A 17,611-nucleotide genomic window follows, 5' to 3' on the forward strand; every position below is an offset into this window, starting at 1 on the left:
TTCAATGAACCATAGTGGAGAGACTTCCTAAGTCACACAACATCAAATACTGCCTTAGTAATAAGGCCAAATTAGCCCCAGATTAAGCTGTTTGTTCTAAATCTGATTTAATGAAGCCTACAAAGAAACCTTGAAAGGATCAAATGAATTCCAGGTAACTTAAGTATATCACAGAAAAAGAATAACAGTTTTTTTTTCCCTGCAATAAAGTCCAAAATCTAAAGCATACAATTCAGAATGTCCAGCATCCAATCAAAATTTACCAAACGTGAATAAAGCAGGAAAGAAAATAGGAACTGTAACCAGGAGAAAATGACGGGGGATGACAGATAGTATATGCCATATGTTCAAGGAGGTGGCGGGGGGACACAAAATCAATGAGGAGGGAAATGGAAGACTTTATGCCCCAAATTGGACTTGCAGAGACAAAAAATAAAAATATCTGAAAAAATATACCTATCTCAAGCACAAAAAATATGAAAACCATTATAAGTTATATCAACATCAAATTGCTTAAACCAGTGATAAAGAAAGAGGGCAGGAAGATTCCTGGGGAGATGACCAGGGGAATTCTGGATTCTGTGCATAAGCAAGCCTTAGTCCAAGCCCTGAACTATGCATGCAGAGAACAGACTGCATGCATCAAATCAGCAAGGATTTGGAGAATTTCTCTGAAATTTGAACCACACATGTCTCACACTGACTAACCCTGGAGAGGCACATAATACACAGGACAGATTCAAATCAATGTGGCAAAGGCTCAGAAAAATAAACCAAGATTTGAAACACCCATACAAGTCTCTATACAACAAAAAAATCACAATGTCTAGTATACAATCTAAAATTACTCAATATAAAACTAACAAGGAAAACCCAAATGCTAGAAATATTACAGAGAGTTTTGAAAGTTTAAAGTGGTAAATATCTAGCCTTTATGAATAAAGAAAACATACTTGAAATGAATGAAAATATAGGAATTCTCAACAGGGGATAAAAACTTTAAAAGAACCAAATGGAAATTTTATCATTAAAAAATACAATATCTAAAAGTTAAAAAAAAAAACTCAACTGACAGGCTCAACAGAATAGAAATGACAGAGGAGATTGTGAGTGGACTTGAAAATAGTTCAATAGCAACTATCTAATGTGGAAAAAAAAAATGAACAGTGTCTCAGAGAACTGTGGGACAACATAAAAAGATTTAACATTATATGTAACTGGAGAACCAGAAGGAGAGAGAAAGCAATAGGGGCATAAAAAGTATTTGAAGAAATAATAGTCAACATTTTCACAAATTTGGTAAAAGACATAATTTACATTTTCAAGCTCAGTGAACCACAAATGAGATAAACTAAAAGAAAAACACACTGAGACACATCATAATGAAAGTGCTGAAAACTGAAAAAAGAAAAAGAAAAAAAATCTTAAAAACAGCAAGAGAAAAAAACTACACATTATATACAGAAATAAAGATTCAAATAACAACAGATTTCTATTCAGGAACTACCGAGGCCAGAGACAGTGGGAGAGCATACCTTTAAAGTGCTGAAATAAAGGAACAGTTGATCCAGAATTCTGTAATCAGCAAATATAACAAGATTTCCATATAAGGAAACTAAGAATTTGCAGACATGCTCTAGAACAAATGCCAAAGGAAATTATTCCGCTAAAGGGAAATCTCTACACTGAAAGCTGCTAAACACTGGGACTTCCCTGGTGGTCCAGTGGCTAAGACTCAGAGGTCCCAGTGCAGGGGGCCAAGGTTCAATCCCTAGTCAGGGAACTAAACCCCACATGTCACAACTCGAGATCCTACATGCCACAATTAAGACTCTTGAGCCACCAAAAAACCAAACATTTAATAAAATCTACGAAACAGTACTGAGAGAAACTGAAGAAGACCTAGATAAAGAGAGAAGTATAGTATGCAAATTCAGAAACTGAAAGACTCCATTTATTTAATCCCCTCAGCTTTACCGAAGTGTAAGTGACAAGTGGCAATTTCTTAAGATGTCAATTCTCCCAAAACTGATCTATATAGATTTATTTGAAAATTTGAAATTTAAGTTTCAAATTTGTCCAGAGGACAAATTTTATATTAGTTGACAAGCTGATCATAAAATTTATTTTGAAATACAAAGTACTTAGAATAGCCAAAACAATTTTGAAAACAATGAAGTTGAAAGATTTGTTCAACCCATTTCAAAACTATAAAGTTACATTATCTAGACTGCTCCCACGAAAATGATCACTGGAACAGAATGGAGAGTACAGAAACAGGCCCACAATTGATTATTAGGCCCACAATAATCAACTGATTATTAAAGATATCAAGGCAATTCAATTGGAAAAGAAAAGTTTTTCTGACAAATGGGATTATATCAAATGGATTTATTGAAATTAAAAAAAAAATCAAAATTTCCCTCACACTATACTAAAAAGTTAACTCATAATGGATCACAGATGTAATTATAAGAGCCAAAACTACTGAATTTCTAAAATCATGACAGAAAAATTTTGTTAACTCATGAACTGTACAAAAACCATGACGTGTAAATAAGAAATAAATTTGAGTTCATAAAAACTTTTGCTTTTCAAAAGATAATATACGAAAATGATAAGATAAACCAGAGAAGGGAGGAAAACACTCACAACACATATATCTGACACAAAGGGTTTGTATCCTGAAATATACGAAGACCAAATAACATATTGTTGTTCAGTAGCCAAGTCATGTCCGGCTCTTCAGGACCCCATGGACTACAGCACGCCAGTCCATATATATACACCAAACAACATATGCAAATGGAAATTAAGCGTGTCAAGAAGACAGGAAGCAAACCACATCAAAGGATGATTAACATTATTATTCATTTGAGAAATACAAATTAAAACCACAATGAGACATCACTACACACACATTAGAAGTGCTCAGATCTTAAAAGACTGGCTATCAAGTTTTAGCAATGACACAGAACAACTGAAACTCTCTAAGACATTTCTTCTGGAAATGCAAAATGGTAAAACCACTTTGGGAAAGAGCATTTCTACTACTACTACTAAGTCGCTTCAGTCATGTCCGACTCTGTGCGACCCCATAGACGGCAGCCCACCAGGCTCCCCCATCCCTGGGATTCTCCAGGCAAGAACACTGGAGTGGGTTGCGATTTCTTTCTCCAGTTTTCCTTTAAAATTGGAGGAAGTTACAGTTCAGTACACACAGGCAAAGTCGTATCTGACTCTTCATGACCCCATGGACTGTAGCCCACCAGGCTCCTCTGTCCATGGAATTCTCTAGGCAAGAATACTGGAGTAGGTTGCCATTTCCTTCCGTCTAAATAAAATACTTTAAGTTTTAAAGGGAAAGCAATTTGAAGCATAAGTGAAAAGAAAGAAGTAAAACTATCTCCATTGGCAGATGATACAATTATATCTAAAAAACCTTAAATCATCGAAAAACTACTATGAAGAGAATTAGAATGTAACAGGTTATAACCTAAAATACAGAAATCATATATACACACAATACTCAGAAGCAATAATGGAAAAGAGCACGCCATTCACTATTGCAAATAAAATATCTAGGCATCAATTTAACAAGAATTTTGCAAAATCTAAATGTGAAAAACTTCAAAACACTCTTAAAAGACAAATAAATTTAAGCAAATGAAAAGACATGCTATATTCTTGAATAAGTAAATCCAACATCCTAAAGATATCAGTTCTCCCTGCGTTAATGTATATATATATATTTAACGTGATCCTAGTGAAAATATTATCAAGATTTTTTTTTTTTCCTGGAACAGAACAAGTTAAACATGGAAGCTCACGTGTAAGTGTAAACAAGCAAGAATTGTCAGAAAAACCCTAACAAGAACAGCAATTACAGGTAGGTGGTGAAACTTAAAGTATAAAGCAAAGCAATAAAGCTTTCAGAAGGCAGCATAAAAGAATAACTTCATGACCCTGAAGGAAAGGTTTTTCTTAAAGGGACTATAAAAAGCACTAAGCATGAAGATGGAAAAATCTGACTGATGTTTAAGAACTTCCATTCATCAAGAGATACATTAAAAGGATAAAAAGACGAACCCAAAGTGAAAAAAGATATCTGCAGTACACATAACCAAAGAGTGCCTATCTAGAACAGATAATAAAAAACAAAAAACTCCTACAGATCAACAGAACACACGCACACACAAAAAAATCATATAAAAACTGAGAAGGGACACAGCAAGTCCTTCTTCACACACACACATCTCCCCCCATACCCAAGCCATCAATAAACACAATAGACGTATTTTCTTAAATAGAACTCAACCTCATTAGTAATCTGGGATAATGCAAATAAAAATCACAATAAAATAACACTACACATTAATGACAATATCAAGTGTTACCAAGAAGACAAAGCACAACTACAATTTTCATACACTTCTGGTGGGGAGGTAAATTGGCACACTAATTTGGAAAAGATTTTGGCATTATCTATTAAAGCTGAAACACACGTACTACAAGAATTTTCACTTCTAAGTATATACCCAACTGAAATGTATGTATATTGCACCAGAAAATAACATTAAGAATCTATGAATGGTAGAAAGGAAAATAAACTGTGGAATATTCATACAAATGAAAGCAAACACATATTTACATAGGTAAATGAAAGAGCTACAGCTACTGGTAATGTAGCTACAGCTACAATGTACTGTAAGTCTCACAACCAAAATGTTGGTGAAAGAAAAATCTAAAGAAAACCTATATCTACAGAAAACCCACAACTAGATTCCATGCTTAATGGAGAATGGCTAAATACTTCCATGTAAAATCAGGAGCAAGACAAAGATGTCTCCTCTTGCCACTTCTGTCAACACTGTACTAGAGTTTCTAGCTAGAGCAATTAGTCAAGAAAAAGAAATAAAAGGCATCGGAAAGAAAGAAATACATCTATTTTCAGATGACATGATCATGACTATTATAAAAGATCCTAAGGAATTCACTAAAAAACTATTTGAACTAATTAGCAAGTTAAGCAATGCGGCAGGATACAAGATAAATATATAAAATCAATTGTATTTCTATACACTAGTAGTAAACTTCCTGAAAATAAATTTAAGAAAACAATCCAAGGAATTCCCTGGTGGGTCTGGTGGTTAGGACTCTATGCTTCCATTGCAGGGGGCACAGGTTTGATTCCTGGTTGGGGAACTAAGATCCTCCAAGCTATGTGGAGAGGTCAGAAAAATAAATAAAAGAGAAAACAATCAAGCAAAAAAGAATAGCCAAGAGAATAAAACACTGCAGTAAGTTTAACAAAAGCATGACTGACAAACTGAAAACCACAAAATTATAAACGTGTATGACCAATACACTGAAAGAAATAAAAGAAGACCAAAATAAATGGAAAAACACTCAGTGTTCAGGGATCAAGACACAATATTATTAAGATGGCAATATTTCTCCAAGTTGCTCTACAGATTCCATATAATCCCTACCACAATCTTGCCTAATTTCTTTGCAGAAATTGACAAACTGATCATAAAATTCATATGGAATTACAAGAGAATCAGATTAGCCAAAGAAATCTTGAAAAGGAAGAAAAAAATTGGAAGACTCACACTTTCCAATTTCAAAAGTTACTACAAAGATACGGCAATCTAGTGCATAAAGATATATAGCTTAATGAAATAAAATTGAGAGCTCAGAAATAAACTCTCACATTCTCTATCAATTCATTTTTTGACAAGCATGCCAAAACAATTTAGTGAAAAATAGTCTTTACAACAAATGATACAAAACTGGATATCCACATGCAAAAGAATAAAGTTAGACTCCCATCTCATATCATATGCAAAAAATTAATTCAAAATAGATTTCAAGACATAATACAAGAGATAATACTCTTAGAAGAAAACAGGTATAAAACTTCAGAATCTCGGATTAGAGAATGGTTTCTTAGAAAAGTACAGGCAACCAAAGGAAAAAAAAATACATAAATTAGCCTTCATAAAATTAAAGGATTTTGTGCTTCAAAGCGTGCTATCAAAAAAGAGAAAAGACAGCTCACTAAATAGGAGAAAATACAGGCAAATCATGTATCTGAACAAAGGACTTAAATTCAGGATATATAAACAGCTCTTAAAACTAAACAGTAAAAAGATAACCCAATTTTAAAATGGGCAAAAGATGTGAATAGACATTTCTCCAAAGAAAATACACAAATAGCCAATCAACACACAAAAAAATTTTTAACATGATTAGCCATCAAGTAAAAACCACATCATTAGCAAATCACCATAAGAAACTATTCCATATCCACCAGGAAACTATAGTCTCTTAAATAAAAAATAACAAGTGCTGATGAAGATATAAAGAAACTGAAACCCTCATTCGTTGCCAGTGACAATGTAAAACAGTGCAGCCACTTCAGAATACTGACCATTTTTCAAAATGCTAAGCATAAAAGTTACCATATAAACCATCTAAGAAAGCTGAAAAACATGTCCACTCAAAAATTTGCAGCATTATTTGTAATAGCCAAAAAGTAAAATGATCCAAATAAATGTCCATTAGCTGATGAATAAACAAGCAAAATGTGCTATATTAGTACAATATTACTTGTTCAGAATATATTCAGAATATTACTTGGCTCTAAAATGGATTGAAGTAGTGATACATGCTACAACATGGATAAACCTTGAAAGCATTATGTGCCAAGTGAAAGGAGCCAATCACAAAAAAAGCTAACCACATATTATATAAATCCATTAAAGTGAAATATACAGAATAGAAAAATCCATAGAGGTAGAAAGAAAACTAGTTATTTGCCTGGGCTGCCAGTAAAGAATCCACCTGCAATGCAGAAGATCCCAGTTTGATTCCTGAGTGGGGAAGCTCCCCTGGCAAAGGGATAGGTACCCACTCCAATATTCTTGGGCTTCCCTAGTAGATGATAAACAATCCACCTGCATTGTAGAGACCTGGGTTCGATCCTTGGGTTGGGAAGATCCCCTAGGGTAGAGCATGGCAACCCACTCCAGTATTCTTGCCTGAAGAATCCCCGTGGGCAGAGCCAGATGGGCTATGGTCCCTGGGGTCACAGAGTCAGACACGACTGAGCAACAAAGCACAGCACAGTGAAGACAGACGGGATGACAGGGAATGACTGGTAATAAGTACTGGATTTCTTGTGGGGGAAGCTGAAATGTTTTAAAATTAGGTTGTGGTAATAGACGGACAACTCTGGGGATACTAAACACACTGAACTGTGTATACTCCAAATGGGTGAATTTTATGGTCCTGGAAATATAGTTGACCCTTGAACAACATAGAGGGTTGGGGGCGCTGGTCCCCCCCTCAACCACTTGTAAAATAAAAATACATATACTATGTTTATTTTAAAAATCCACATTCAAACCACAGTTCAAACCTATGTTGCTCAACGGTCAACTGTATATCAAATAAAACTATAGAAAAAAGGAAAAAAGAAAAACCACCTGATATATGAGTTCCCTCTAGACAAAGGCAAATCTAACATACACTGTTCAGGCAAGAATAACTAGCTTTTAAAAGATAACAAGAAAACCAAAATAATTTAAGAGTTAAGACAGTAGTAAGTAAGCTCAACGTTATGACTAGAAAGAGGAATATGAGCTGGCAATGTTTTATTTCTTGATCTTGATGATAGTTCCATGGGAATTCATTTTAAAATCATACATTAAGCTGTACACTTATATTTCATACACTTTTGTGTGTTATATTTTACAGTTTTAAAAGGTTTAAAAAGCAAAGTTATAAAAAGTACTAGAAAAATACCATCAAGAAATCAAAAGGGAAAAGTGATGTATCTAACTACATACAATTTTTAAACGGGAAAAGTGATAACCTTCAACAATGGCTAGGGTACAGAGAAATAGGTACTATCAAGATACGAGTAACACCACCTATCAAAAGCCTCAAACATGCATGCTCTTTGACAAGATTATTCATCCACATCTAAGGAAATAAACCAAAGATGTGAATAAAGACCAGACTACAAGTATGCTTTTAGTTATAATACTGCGTTACTTATGGTTAAAAAAATTTTTTTTTATTACTAACTAAAATATCTTATCATTTTGCCTTTTCATGCTGTTCATGGGGTTCTCAAGAATACTGAAGTGGCTTGCCATTGGACCACGTTCTGTCAGACCTCTCTACCATGACCCACCTGTCTTGGGTTCACCGCAGATGGTGACTACAGCCATGAAATTAAAAGACGCTTACTCCTTGGAAGAAAAGTTATGACCAACCTAGATAGCATATTCAAAAGCAGGGACATTACTTTGCCGACTAAGGTCCGTCTAGTCAAGGCTATGGTTTTTCCAGTGGTCATGTATGGATGTGAGAGTTGGACTGTGAAGAAGGATGAGCGCCGAAGAATTGATGCTTTTGAACTGTGGTGTTGGAGAAGACTCTTGACAGTCCCTCGGACTGCAAGGAGATCCAACCAGTCCATTCTGAAGGAGATCAACCCTGGGATTTCTTTGGAGGAAATGATGCTAAAGCTGAAACTCCAGTACTTTGGCCACCTCATGCGAAGAGGTGACTCACGGAAAAGACTCTGATGCTGGGAGGGATTGGTGGCAGGAGGAGAAGGGGACGACCGAGGATGGGACGGCTGGATGGCATCACGGACTCGATGGACATGAGTCTGAGTGAACTCCAGGAGATGGTGATGGACAGGGAGGCCTGGCATGCTGCGATTCATGGGGTCGCAAAGAGTCGGACACGACTGAGCAACTGAACTGAACTGAACTAAAATATAGTTCCAAATATCCACTGATAAGTGTTTACAACAATATTTACTGATATCTAAGGATTTCAGAACGTACCAAGTTAAAAGACACATTTTAGAGTAGTATATTCAATAATATTTCATCTTTTAGAAACCTACAAAACAGATAATGTGGAAGTTATATACCAAAATGTTAACAGTAGTTTTCTTCCCGGGAGGGGAAGTAAGATTACGGCTGCTTTTAACTGGTATCTTCTAATGTTTCCATAAAAGAGGAGAAAGCTGCATTTGAGAATAAATAAACAGCTGATAGTATGTACCCTGAAAGTGATGTGATAAAAACAGAACCTCATCTATGCAGTCTTCCTCCACAAAACCCACTGAGAAAAACTTCAAATTCCAGGAGGGTCTTCCCTCCTAAAAACACTTGACCAGCATTTCTTAAACTGTCAAGGTCATCAAAAACAAGGAAAATCAGGAGGAACCTAGGGAAAAATGACTAAATGTAAAGGGGTATCCTAGATGTGATCTCGAAACAAAAAACACCAAGTAAAAACGAAGGACATCTAAATAAACTATGGATGTTCGTTAATAATAATTCATCAGTATTAGTTCAAGAGTTGTACCATGCTGTTGTAAATGTTAATAGGGAAAAATGGATGCAGAGTATGGGGTAATTCTTTGTACTATGTTAATTTTCTTATAAATCAAACTGTCCTAAAAAATTAAAGCCTATTTCTAGGGAAAAGGAAAAAGAATAGGATCCAGATTAACATAATTTCTCTAATTTTTCAGTTTCAGATGATTCCAAATGAAACATTAAATATATACACACATATATAGGCATACTGTATATATACATACATATATGTATACAGAAAGAGAAAGAGAGGATGAACAAAATATTAGGGGTTTTTTAATGTTACAAAAGGAGTTCTTGGCAGTGTACTACATGTTTATCAATATACACAACTTTTAAAATAGTTATTATAGTGTAAATATGTGTGTATGTGTAGATCTCACCAACCTAACCCACTTCTATTTATATAGAAATATATAAGATACATATAATTTACATAAGAAATATAAAACATATTGAAATGCATCTTCCAGTGCTATACGACATGGTGAGCTAACTTTCAAGCCGATAACAAATTATGCTTCTTTTCTTACTGAACACTGACCACTAAAACAGCACACCATGTACTCCTAGAGAGAGCCAAGTCAGAGAGCAGAGAAAGTGCTAGCTAAAATAATTTTCTCTTCTTTTCCAAAAGGGAAAAGTCAGCAGTGGTGACCAGCTCTGTATTAGGCTCACTAGTGAGCCCTGGGGAGGGCGGTTCCCCTCAATCCAAATAAACTGTCCCTGATGAAACCTGCTGAGAAGACCAGAGGGGAAAGGCTTTCCACTTGTTAAATGTTTATTATTTGAGCTTCACAGCCAACTACAATAAGGAAGAAGGGAAGCTGTCTGCAGGCTGCATGCAGATTTAGCTATTCCAATTCCATGAATGTGAAATAGAGCACTGAGGCTAAACCCTTAAGGTTTACTAAGCAGCAGCTTGAGGGAGATGGTAGTTTGGAATAAAAGCTTGGAGCCGCTAATATTTGGGTCAGTGATTTGAAAGGAGCTCAAGTCAATAAAGAACTAAAATTCTCAACACTGGCAAAGTGTTGCTTCCTTTTGTTCTAAGAAACATGATTCAGCAAAGAAAAGGTACAAATCTAATCTCTCCTGTACCTCCTCCCACTTTGAACTAAGAATACTTTTGCTTTTTCCTCAAAGTGATTGAACAACAACAAAGCTAAATTCTTATCCATTAAAGCGCTGGTGGGAGGGATATTAAGGAAATAAGTGTGTGTTCAGTCATGTCCGCCTCTTTGCAACCCTATGGACTGTAGCCCACCTGGCTACTCTGTCCTTGTGATTTTTTCAGGCAAGAATATTAGAATGAGTTGCCATTTCCTCCTCCAGAGGATCTTCCCAACCCAGGGATCAAACCTGCAACTGTAGCATCTCCTCATTGGTAGGCAGATTCTTTACCTACTGAGCCATGTAGCCAATGGTGGGAGCTGCTAAGTCACTTCAGTCGTGGAGTGGGTTGCCATTTCCTTCTCCAATGTATGAAAGTGAAAAGTGAAAGTGAAGCCACTCAGTCCTGTCCGACGCTTAGAGACCCCATGGACTGCACCCTTCCAGGCTCCCCTGTCCATAGGATTTTCCAGGCAAGAGTACTGGAGTGGGGTGCCATTGCCTTCTCCAAATGGTGGGAGGGATGATCCTAAGATAATATCTTCACTTATCCTGCACTTCACTGAACATCTTCTGCCTTAGCCCCAATGACGAACCACCTGTTTTAGTTACCCCTCACTTTCCTGGTTGAACACTGGCATTCCTTTTGGTATGATAGCCATGTGATGTCTAGAGTTTATTAGCCACAGGTGAAGGAGGAAACAGAACAGGCTCCATCTTGAAAGCTGGACTCCATCTTGGGCCGGACTGTGGACTTTGAGCTATATGCCCAGTATCTATGGAAACGACATACCAACTGGAAAACCAGACCCCCTCCCAACGCACCTCCTCCATGGAAGAGCCCCAGGGCTCGTACCTAGACCTTCAGTCACCTAAAAGACCCCCAGTTGTCTGTGTAACCGAACAGAATCATAAATTCTATTATGCTTATTAGGGTATGACCACAGGCCTATTGATAATTGTCCACTGTTAACTACCTAGGCCTAAGACATAGGAATCACAGGTTATCTTTGACTGTATCTTTCTTTTCCTTTGTTCAGACTAGTTTCAGGGAATTTGGGGAGGTGGGTTTGGGCACATACACTTAGGGTATATAAGGTTTTCACAAAAACTGGTCGGGGTCCTTGGCTAAGAGGAGACTCTGTCTGGGGCCCGCCGGTGTAATAAACTGCACTCCACTATCTGCATTGTCCTTCTGAGTGAGTTTGTTTCCCGGAATGAGTGGCTACAACCCAGGGATGTGCTTTAAATTACTGTAGGATCTGGGTGATGATTATTAATTAAATAGAAAGGGCAAAGTAAATATATTTTAGTAAATGTCAAGATGGAGTAACTCTACACCAAAGATAAACCTACATATATAAACACACACACATATATACATACATGTATTATTTACCCAGTTCCCAGACTAATTATGGCATAAAATAATAAGCTGCAGAGAGATCTTTTTTGGCAGAAACTAAATCTTTAATCCTCTTTTTAAAAAAAACATAAAAGAACGAAATTTAGGGCAAACAGGTTTGACTGTCTCGCAAATATGAACCAACGGATTTATATGACAGTCAAGTTTTGGGCTGAAGTACTAGTTCTGTGGCTAAGCATCTTCTTGGGCTAAGGAGTTCACTCTTTTGAGCTCCAGTTTTCCCAACTCTAAAATAATATGTCTCCCACGTTTTCCCCAAGATTTAAATGTGTCCAATCAAAAGTTGATTAAAGGGAAGGAGGTTCAAGAGGGAAGGGGATATATGTATACATATAGCTGATTCACTTTGTTGTACAGCAGAAATACAACATTGTAAAGAATTAAACTCCAAGAAAAAAGATTAATATAAAATCTGATCAATGGTATATTTTAGCCAAGCATCTCTTAAATAATATAGTAACAGCTACCACTAATTAAATGCCTAATATGTGCTAGAATTTATTACATGAGGCCCTTTATAGTCATTATCTGTTTTAAGCCCCCAAGGGATATGCTATACTCTTACCTGATAGAAAAAGCCTGATAAGAAAATAGACTCAGAAAAGTTAAGAAACTTGCCCAAGGTCAGAAAGTTAGTAAAAAAAGGCAAAACTATGATTCAAAACAATTCTAGATTTAAAAACCGTGCTCTTTCCACTGGCCCCTGAGAATTAATTCAGCATTAACAGGAAATGAGCCATTCACAGCAGTCAATTTTCCAGATGACTACATTTTAACTTTAAATTTTTATGTAAATCTGTTTAAAGTGCACTCATCCTCTTTTGCTGATAATTAACTAACCAAAGCTGAAGGCTTCCTTTGATAACTCAGATCACAATTGTGGACATTCTGATGTGGGTCAGAACAGGCCTGGATGTATAAAAGCTGCTTATCCTGCTGCTTGGCTGCTCCAGCACTGTGGGTTCCTATCGCTCTCTCCTTGCTGAGACTGAGCTGGCCAGCTGAAGTCCTGGCAGCACCTCTCCCAGCTCCCCAACCCATTTACTCCGTGGTCACTTAGGATATCAGGTAACTCATGGATAGAGGAGACTGGCAGGCTATAGTCCATAGGGCCGCAAACAGTCAGACACGACTGAAGCAACTTACCATGCACCCACGTGCACACACGGGGTACCAACAAATCTAAGTCAATATGGCCCTGGGGTATGAGCCCCAAGGTGGCTTCTAACAAATATATCACACAATCCAGGTCTGCTGTTTGCTTCTTGGAGTCTGTCTGGATTGTAGTTGTGCTCTGTTGAGATGAGAGTCCCTAAAGACTGTAAGGAGATCCAACCAGTCCATTCTGAAGGAGATCAACCCTGGGATTTCTTTGGAAGGAATGATGCTAAAGCTGAAACTCCAGTACTTTGGCCACCTCATACGAAGAACTGACTCATTGGAAAAGACTCTGATGCTGGGAGGGATTGGGGGCAGGAGGAGAAGGGGACGACCGAGGATGAGATGGCTGGATGGCATCACTGACTCGATGGACGCAAGTCTGAGTGAACTCCGGGAGTTGGTGATGGATAGGGAGGCCTGGCGTGCTGCAATTCATGGGGTCACAAACAGTTGGACACGACTGAGCGACTGAACTGAACTGAAAGACTGACTTCCAGATAAGTTGAACCTCACTCAACTAATGTAACATTGTGTTCCACAGCATCACCTGACTGAGATCTTAATTTATTGCATCTCATTTTGTTGTTTTGAAAATGCAATCAGCATTAAAATAGTTAAGTTCTAAAACTTACTATGGAACAAACTTTTCAGAGGATTCATATGTTTGTATTTAGTTGCATGATATTTGAAACACACCAGGTAGTAAACACTTTGACTAAACACTAATGATGGCAAACTCAGTCTTAAACTATAAATTGGAAGTTGGTGACTTCATTCAAGAATGCGTTCAAGGCTTTCCTTAGCCTGAATGCAACCAAATAAGCCTATCTTTCATCTTTATCCCAGGCCAGAAGAAGAAATGGCTAAATGCCCCCTTTGTATGTTAAGCACTGCATTTAGCACACAGCACTTAGTGGCTTACAAGTGTGTCTCCCTCTCTTCATCAGACAAAATATAAATTCCCTGTGGGAAGAGAGAGCGTCTCTTTCATCTTGTGTACTCCTCTCCCAGAGCATTGCATGGTCCCTTCCAAACAGCAAGTGCTTCAAACTATACATCCTTTCCTGTGTTTATCTTTTAAGTGTTTCATGATATCTAAGTGTGCTCCCTCTTCTACCATGACCACTCTCTTCCCCGCTAGGACCAGCAGGGACAATGACGCACACCCTTCCACGAGATTCCTATAAATATATGTGTTAAATAAGCAGCATTAAAATATCCATATTAAGCATAAAAGACAGAATCTCTATTTTAAAAGTAAGGTCACAGGGACTTCCCTGGTGGTCCAGTGGTTAAGAATCCACCTGCTAATGCAGAGGACGTGGGTTCGATCCCTGATCAGGGAGGATTCCACATGCTGCAGGGCAACTGAGTCTGAGCACCACAACTACTAAAGCCCATGTGCCCTACAGCCCCATGCTCCTCAACAAGAGAAGCCACCACAATGAGAAGCCTATGCACCGCAACGAGAGAGTAGCCCCGAACGCACAACTAGAGAAAGCCTGTGCACAGCAACCAAGACCCAGCGTAGCCATAAATAAATAAATAAGGTCACAGTAAGGTTCCAGGGAAAATCAATGCTCACTTTCTCATATACCATTGACAAATGGCTGCTTTCAACACGCAGTTTTAACATAATAAAAATAATATGCTCTTGCCTTAATAAAACAGATACATAATTTAAGTAGTAGAATTTAACTTGTATATTTTAACTAAGTTATTTTAACCTTACTGGAACTGATGTGCCTATTGGTATTAAGACAGTATAATAGCAACACTTGGGGTTTCTGTTCATTTTGATTTCTGACATTGGCAGTTCATTAGAAGTTACTAAAATAAACTGTCCTGTACTAAGGAATCCCAGGGCAGTTCATTTCATGCCTGGTGCCACTTGCTTCTTATGCACCATCAATATTATTCATGTGAATTCTTCTATAGTAAAGTATTTTCTCCATACCTCTTAACTTTGGATTTTTTCCAGTTGACTTTCTTAATACCCAAATCAACATATGATTCAGTTAGTTCTACATTTAATTCTCCTTCTGAGTCACTTGGAAGTACTCCTAGTTTTGCAGCAGATTCATAGAAAGAAATTTCATCTTTTAGTTCTTTTAATTCTTCCTAAAACACAAAATAATTGAAAGCCATTTTCATTTTTTTATAAGAAGGAATCAGTCATTCTTTCTATTTTTCAAAGTTCATTTTAATGATCATCAGAAGGCAGAAATGCTACTTCAAATCCATTTTTTGGCATACATTAAAAATGCAAAGGACAGCACATATCAAGGTTTTCAGGTAAACTGAACAAATAAAGTGAATGAGAAAGCAGATGTAAACACCTCTCTCCCACCTCCCTCACTGGCATTCCGTCCTCCACAAAAAGCCTCCCTTGAGCTGAGAAGCTGGTGGCAGTGCCTGTTGAATAAGAGCAGTGGACAGAGGGACTGGTTTTGTCCGCCAGTGGTGAAAAGCCACAAAATGCTATACATCTTTCCAGGGAGGGGATACTGAACTCTTCCTCCAGTGGGAAACATAACTGGTACTGGAGGAGGATGTGAGAAGACTGTAGTTGAACTGTAGGTTTCCCACACCTGTAGATAAACCTATCTCTGGGACACACCCCAAGACGCAAGGACGTGCCATGTGAAGGAAACGATGGGTCCCTTGCTCCACAGGTGGGCAGACCTGGGCTTGGCTACCCAGCTGTGTGGATAAGGTTGTGAATGACTTCTGTGGGCTGGATTGGAGATGGTCCAGCCACCATATACAGAGAAATCCAAGGTTCAGAAAGGTGAGGTAACCATCGCCTAATTCAGTTACCCAGAAAGTCTCTTCCTAGTGGCAACACTCACTTGCAAAGCCTTGCTCATGTTTTCACTCATAGCGAGTGCCTTTTGTGCTTGCTGCAGCTGGAGCTGGAGCTGAGCCACCTCCTGTACTGAGCCTGTGGGAGAAAGAACCACAGAATACGTCATATGTAACGGAACAAACTGCCTATGACATACAGAAGAACTTGCATCCACTGAGCCTATAGGTGGTGGGACTCAGAAAGCGTATGTGTGGTGCTGACATTTTCAAGATTTAGTACAGCTGCCCAAAGGTCCTTGAGAAGTTGAAGACATGGGCTACTGTGACCTTGCCATGAATTAAACCAGCCATGTCTACAGACCTTAACACTCCACAAGTCCTTTAATAGGAGCAGAACATTCTCGCTCACAGATCGCCAAAGTGAAAATTCTTTAGAACCCATTTCTACCTTTCAATAAGAAAACCACATCTTGCTGCCCTTAGCTTCTCTCTGAATGCTTTTATTTCCACCACTCCCACCTCCACACATATAAGAGGCAAACTAGGATTGTACCCTTGGAAATCCAGTAACCTAATATTTTAAATGGTTAAAAGGTTCCCATTTAAAAAGGACTTTATTGGGTTTCCTCAGAAGAAAATGAGCATCTAAGAAATGGTTAAGCAAAGTAATGATGGAGTATTAGGCAACCAAAGAAAATCATATTTTCAAAGCCTTTAATGACAACCCAAAAGGCTCAGTAAGTAATGCCATGTGGAACAAAGGATACAAAACTGAAATGACCTAAATGGAGTATGATGCAAATTTTGTCCCCCCCAAAACACACACATACACACACACACATTTAGACAGACTTCAGCTTTTGAATAACCCATTCTTCAAACATTGTACCTGTCGTCTGAATTATTCAATTTTTGCACATCCAGCTTTCATTTGTTTTAAAATGCATTAGGTACAGAAGCAGGGAACTGTCTATACATGTTCATTTGTGAACATTAACAGTTGTCTGCATAGTAGGATTATTGGCTATTTTTATTTTCTACTTTATACTTGTCTGGATTTCCCCAATTATCTAATGAAAATACACCACATCGTCATAGACATACACCAGTAAAAATGTTAAGAAAAATTGTCACTGATGAACTTTTCTGTTTTTTTCTGGATTTTTACAGTAATTCATGGATCCTACTATGCTCGCTCCACATTTTCTCCTAGCCTCTGGGGAGCCAGCACCCACACAGACACCCACCTGAGTGCAGCAGGTTGGCACACTGCTTCTGACTCTCCTCCAGGCTTCTTGTCAATCTGTTAATGATCTCAGTCTTCTCTAATCTGGTTGCTTCTTGATTCCTTTCCAGTTGTTTAACCTGATCTTTCAAATGACAGCAGATATCTTCCTAAACAGAAAAGCATCCAAGAAGTCCTTTTCATAATCAGTTATTGTATATTAAACTAATAATTATGACCTTACATCTTTGGATTTTAAGTCAAATATAAAATCATTACCTGACAGGATCACCTCTTTTACAAGGTCAAGTGCACAAGTCTGAGTCAGGAGAACAAACTGGTCAGTCACCAACTGCTCAGTCTGGTTTTCCTTTAGGTTGAATTTGAATCTGATGGCTTCTAAAGTCTCTCTCTGCACTATATACCTACAACACTGTTATTATAAAATTGGATTTTATTCAAGCC

The 17,611-nt window shown here is 37.7% G+C and overlaps 1 protein-coding gene across 4 annotated transcripts in view; it reads right to left on the reverse strand.

Annotated features, from left to right (window-relative positions):
- CEP152 (centrosomal protein 152) overlaps positions 1 to 17,611 on the reverse strand; it is a 102,418-nt gene that overhangs the window by 49,430 nt on the left and 35,377 nt on the right. For all 4 annotated transcript variants that reach the window (XM_018054173.1, XM_013967153.2, XM_018054175.1 and 1 more), the window contains exons 10-12: positions 17,169 to 17,316; positions 15,966 to 16,057; positions 15,071 to 15,234 (exon numbers count right to left, since the gene is read on the reverse strand). In XM_018054173.1, the coding sequence (XP_017909662.1) occupies positions 15,071 to 15,234; positions 15,966 to 16,057; positions 17,169 to 17,316 (404 nt within the window). The remainder of the gene's footprint in view (positions 1 to 15,070; positions 15,235 to 15,965; positions 16,058 to 17,168; positions 17,317 to 17,611) is intronic.

The sequence above is a fragment of the Capra hircus genome, chromosome 10 (assembly GCF_001704415.2).
Source record: "Capra hircus breed San Clemente chromosome 10, ASM170441v1, whole genome shotgun sequence".
Taxonomy (NCBI): Eukaryota; Metazoa; Chordata; class Mammalia; order Artiodactyla; family Bovidae; genus Capra; species Capra hircus.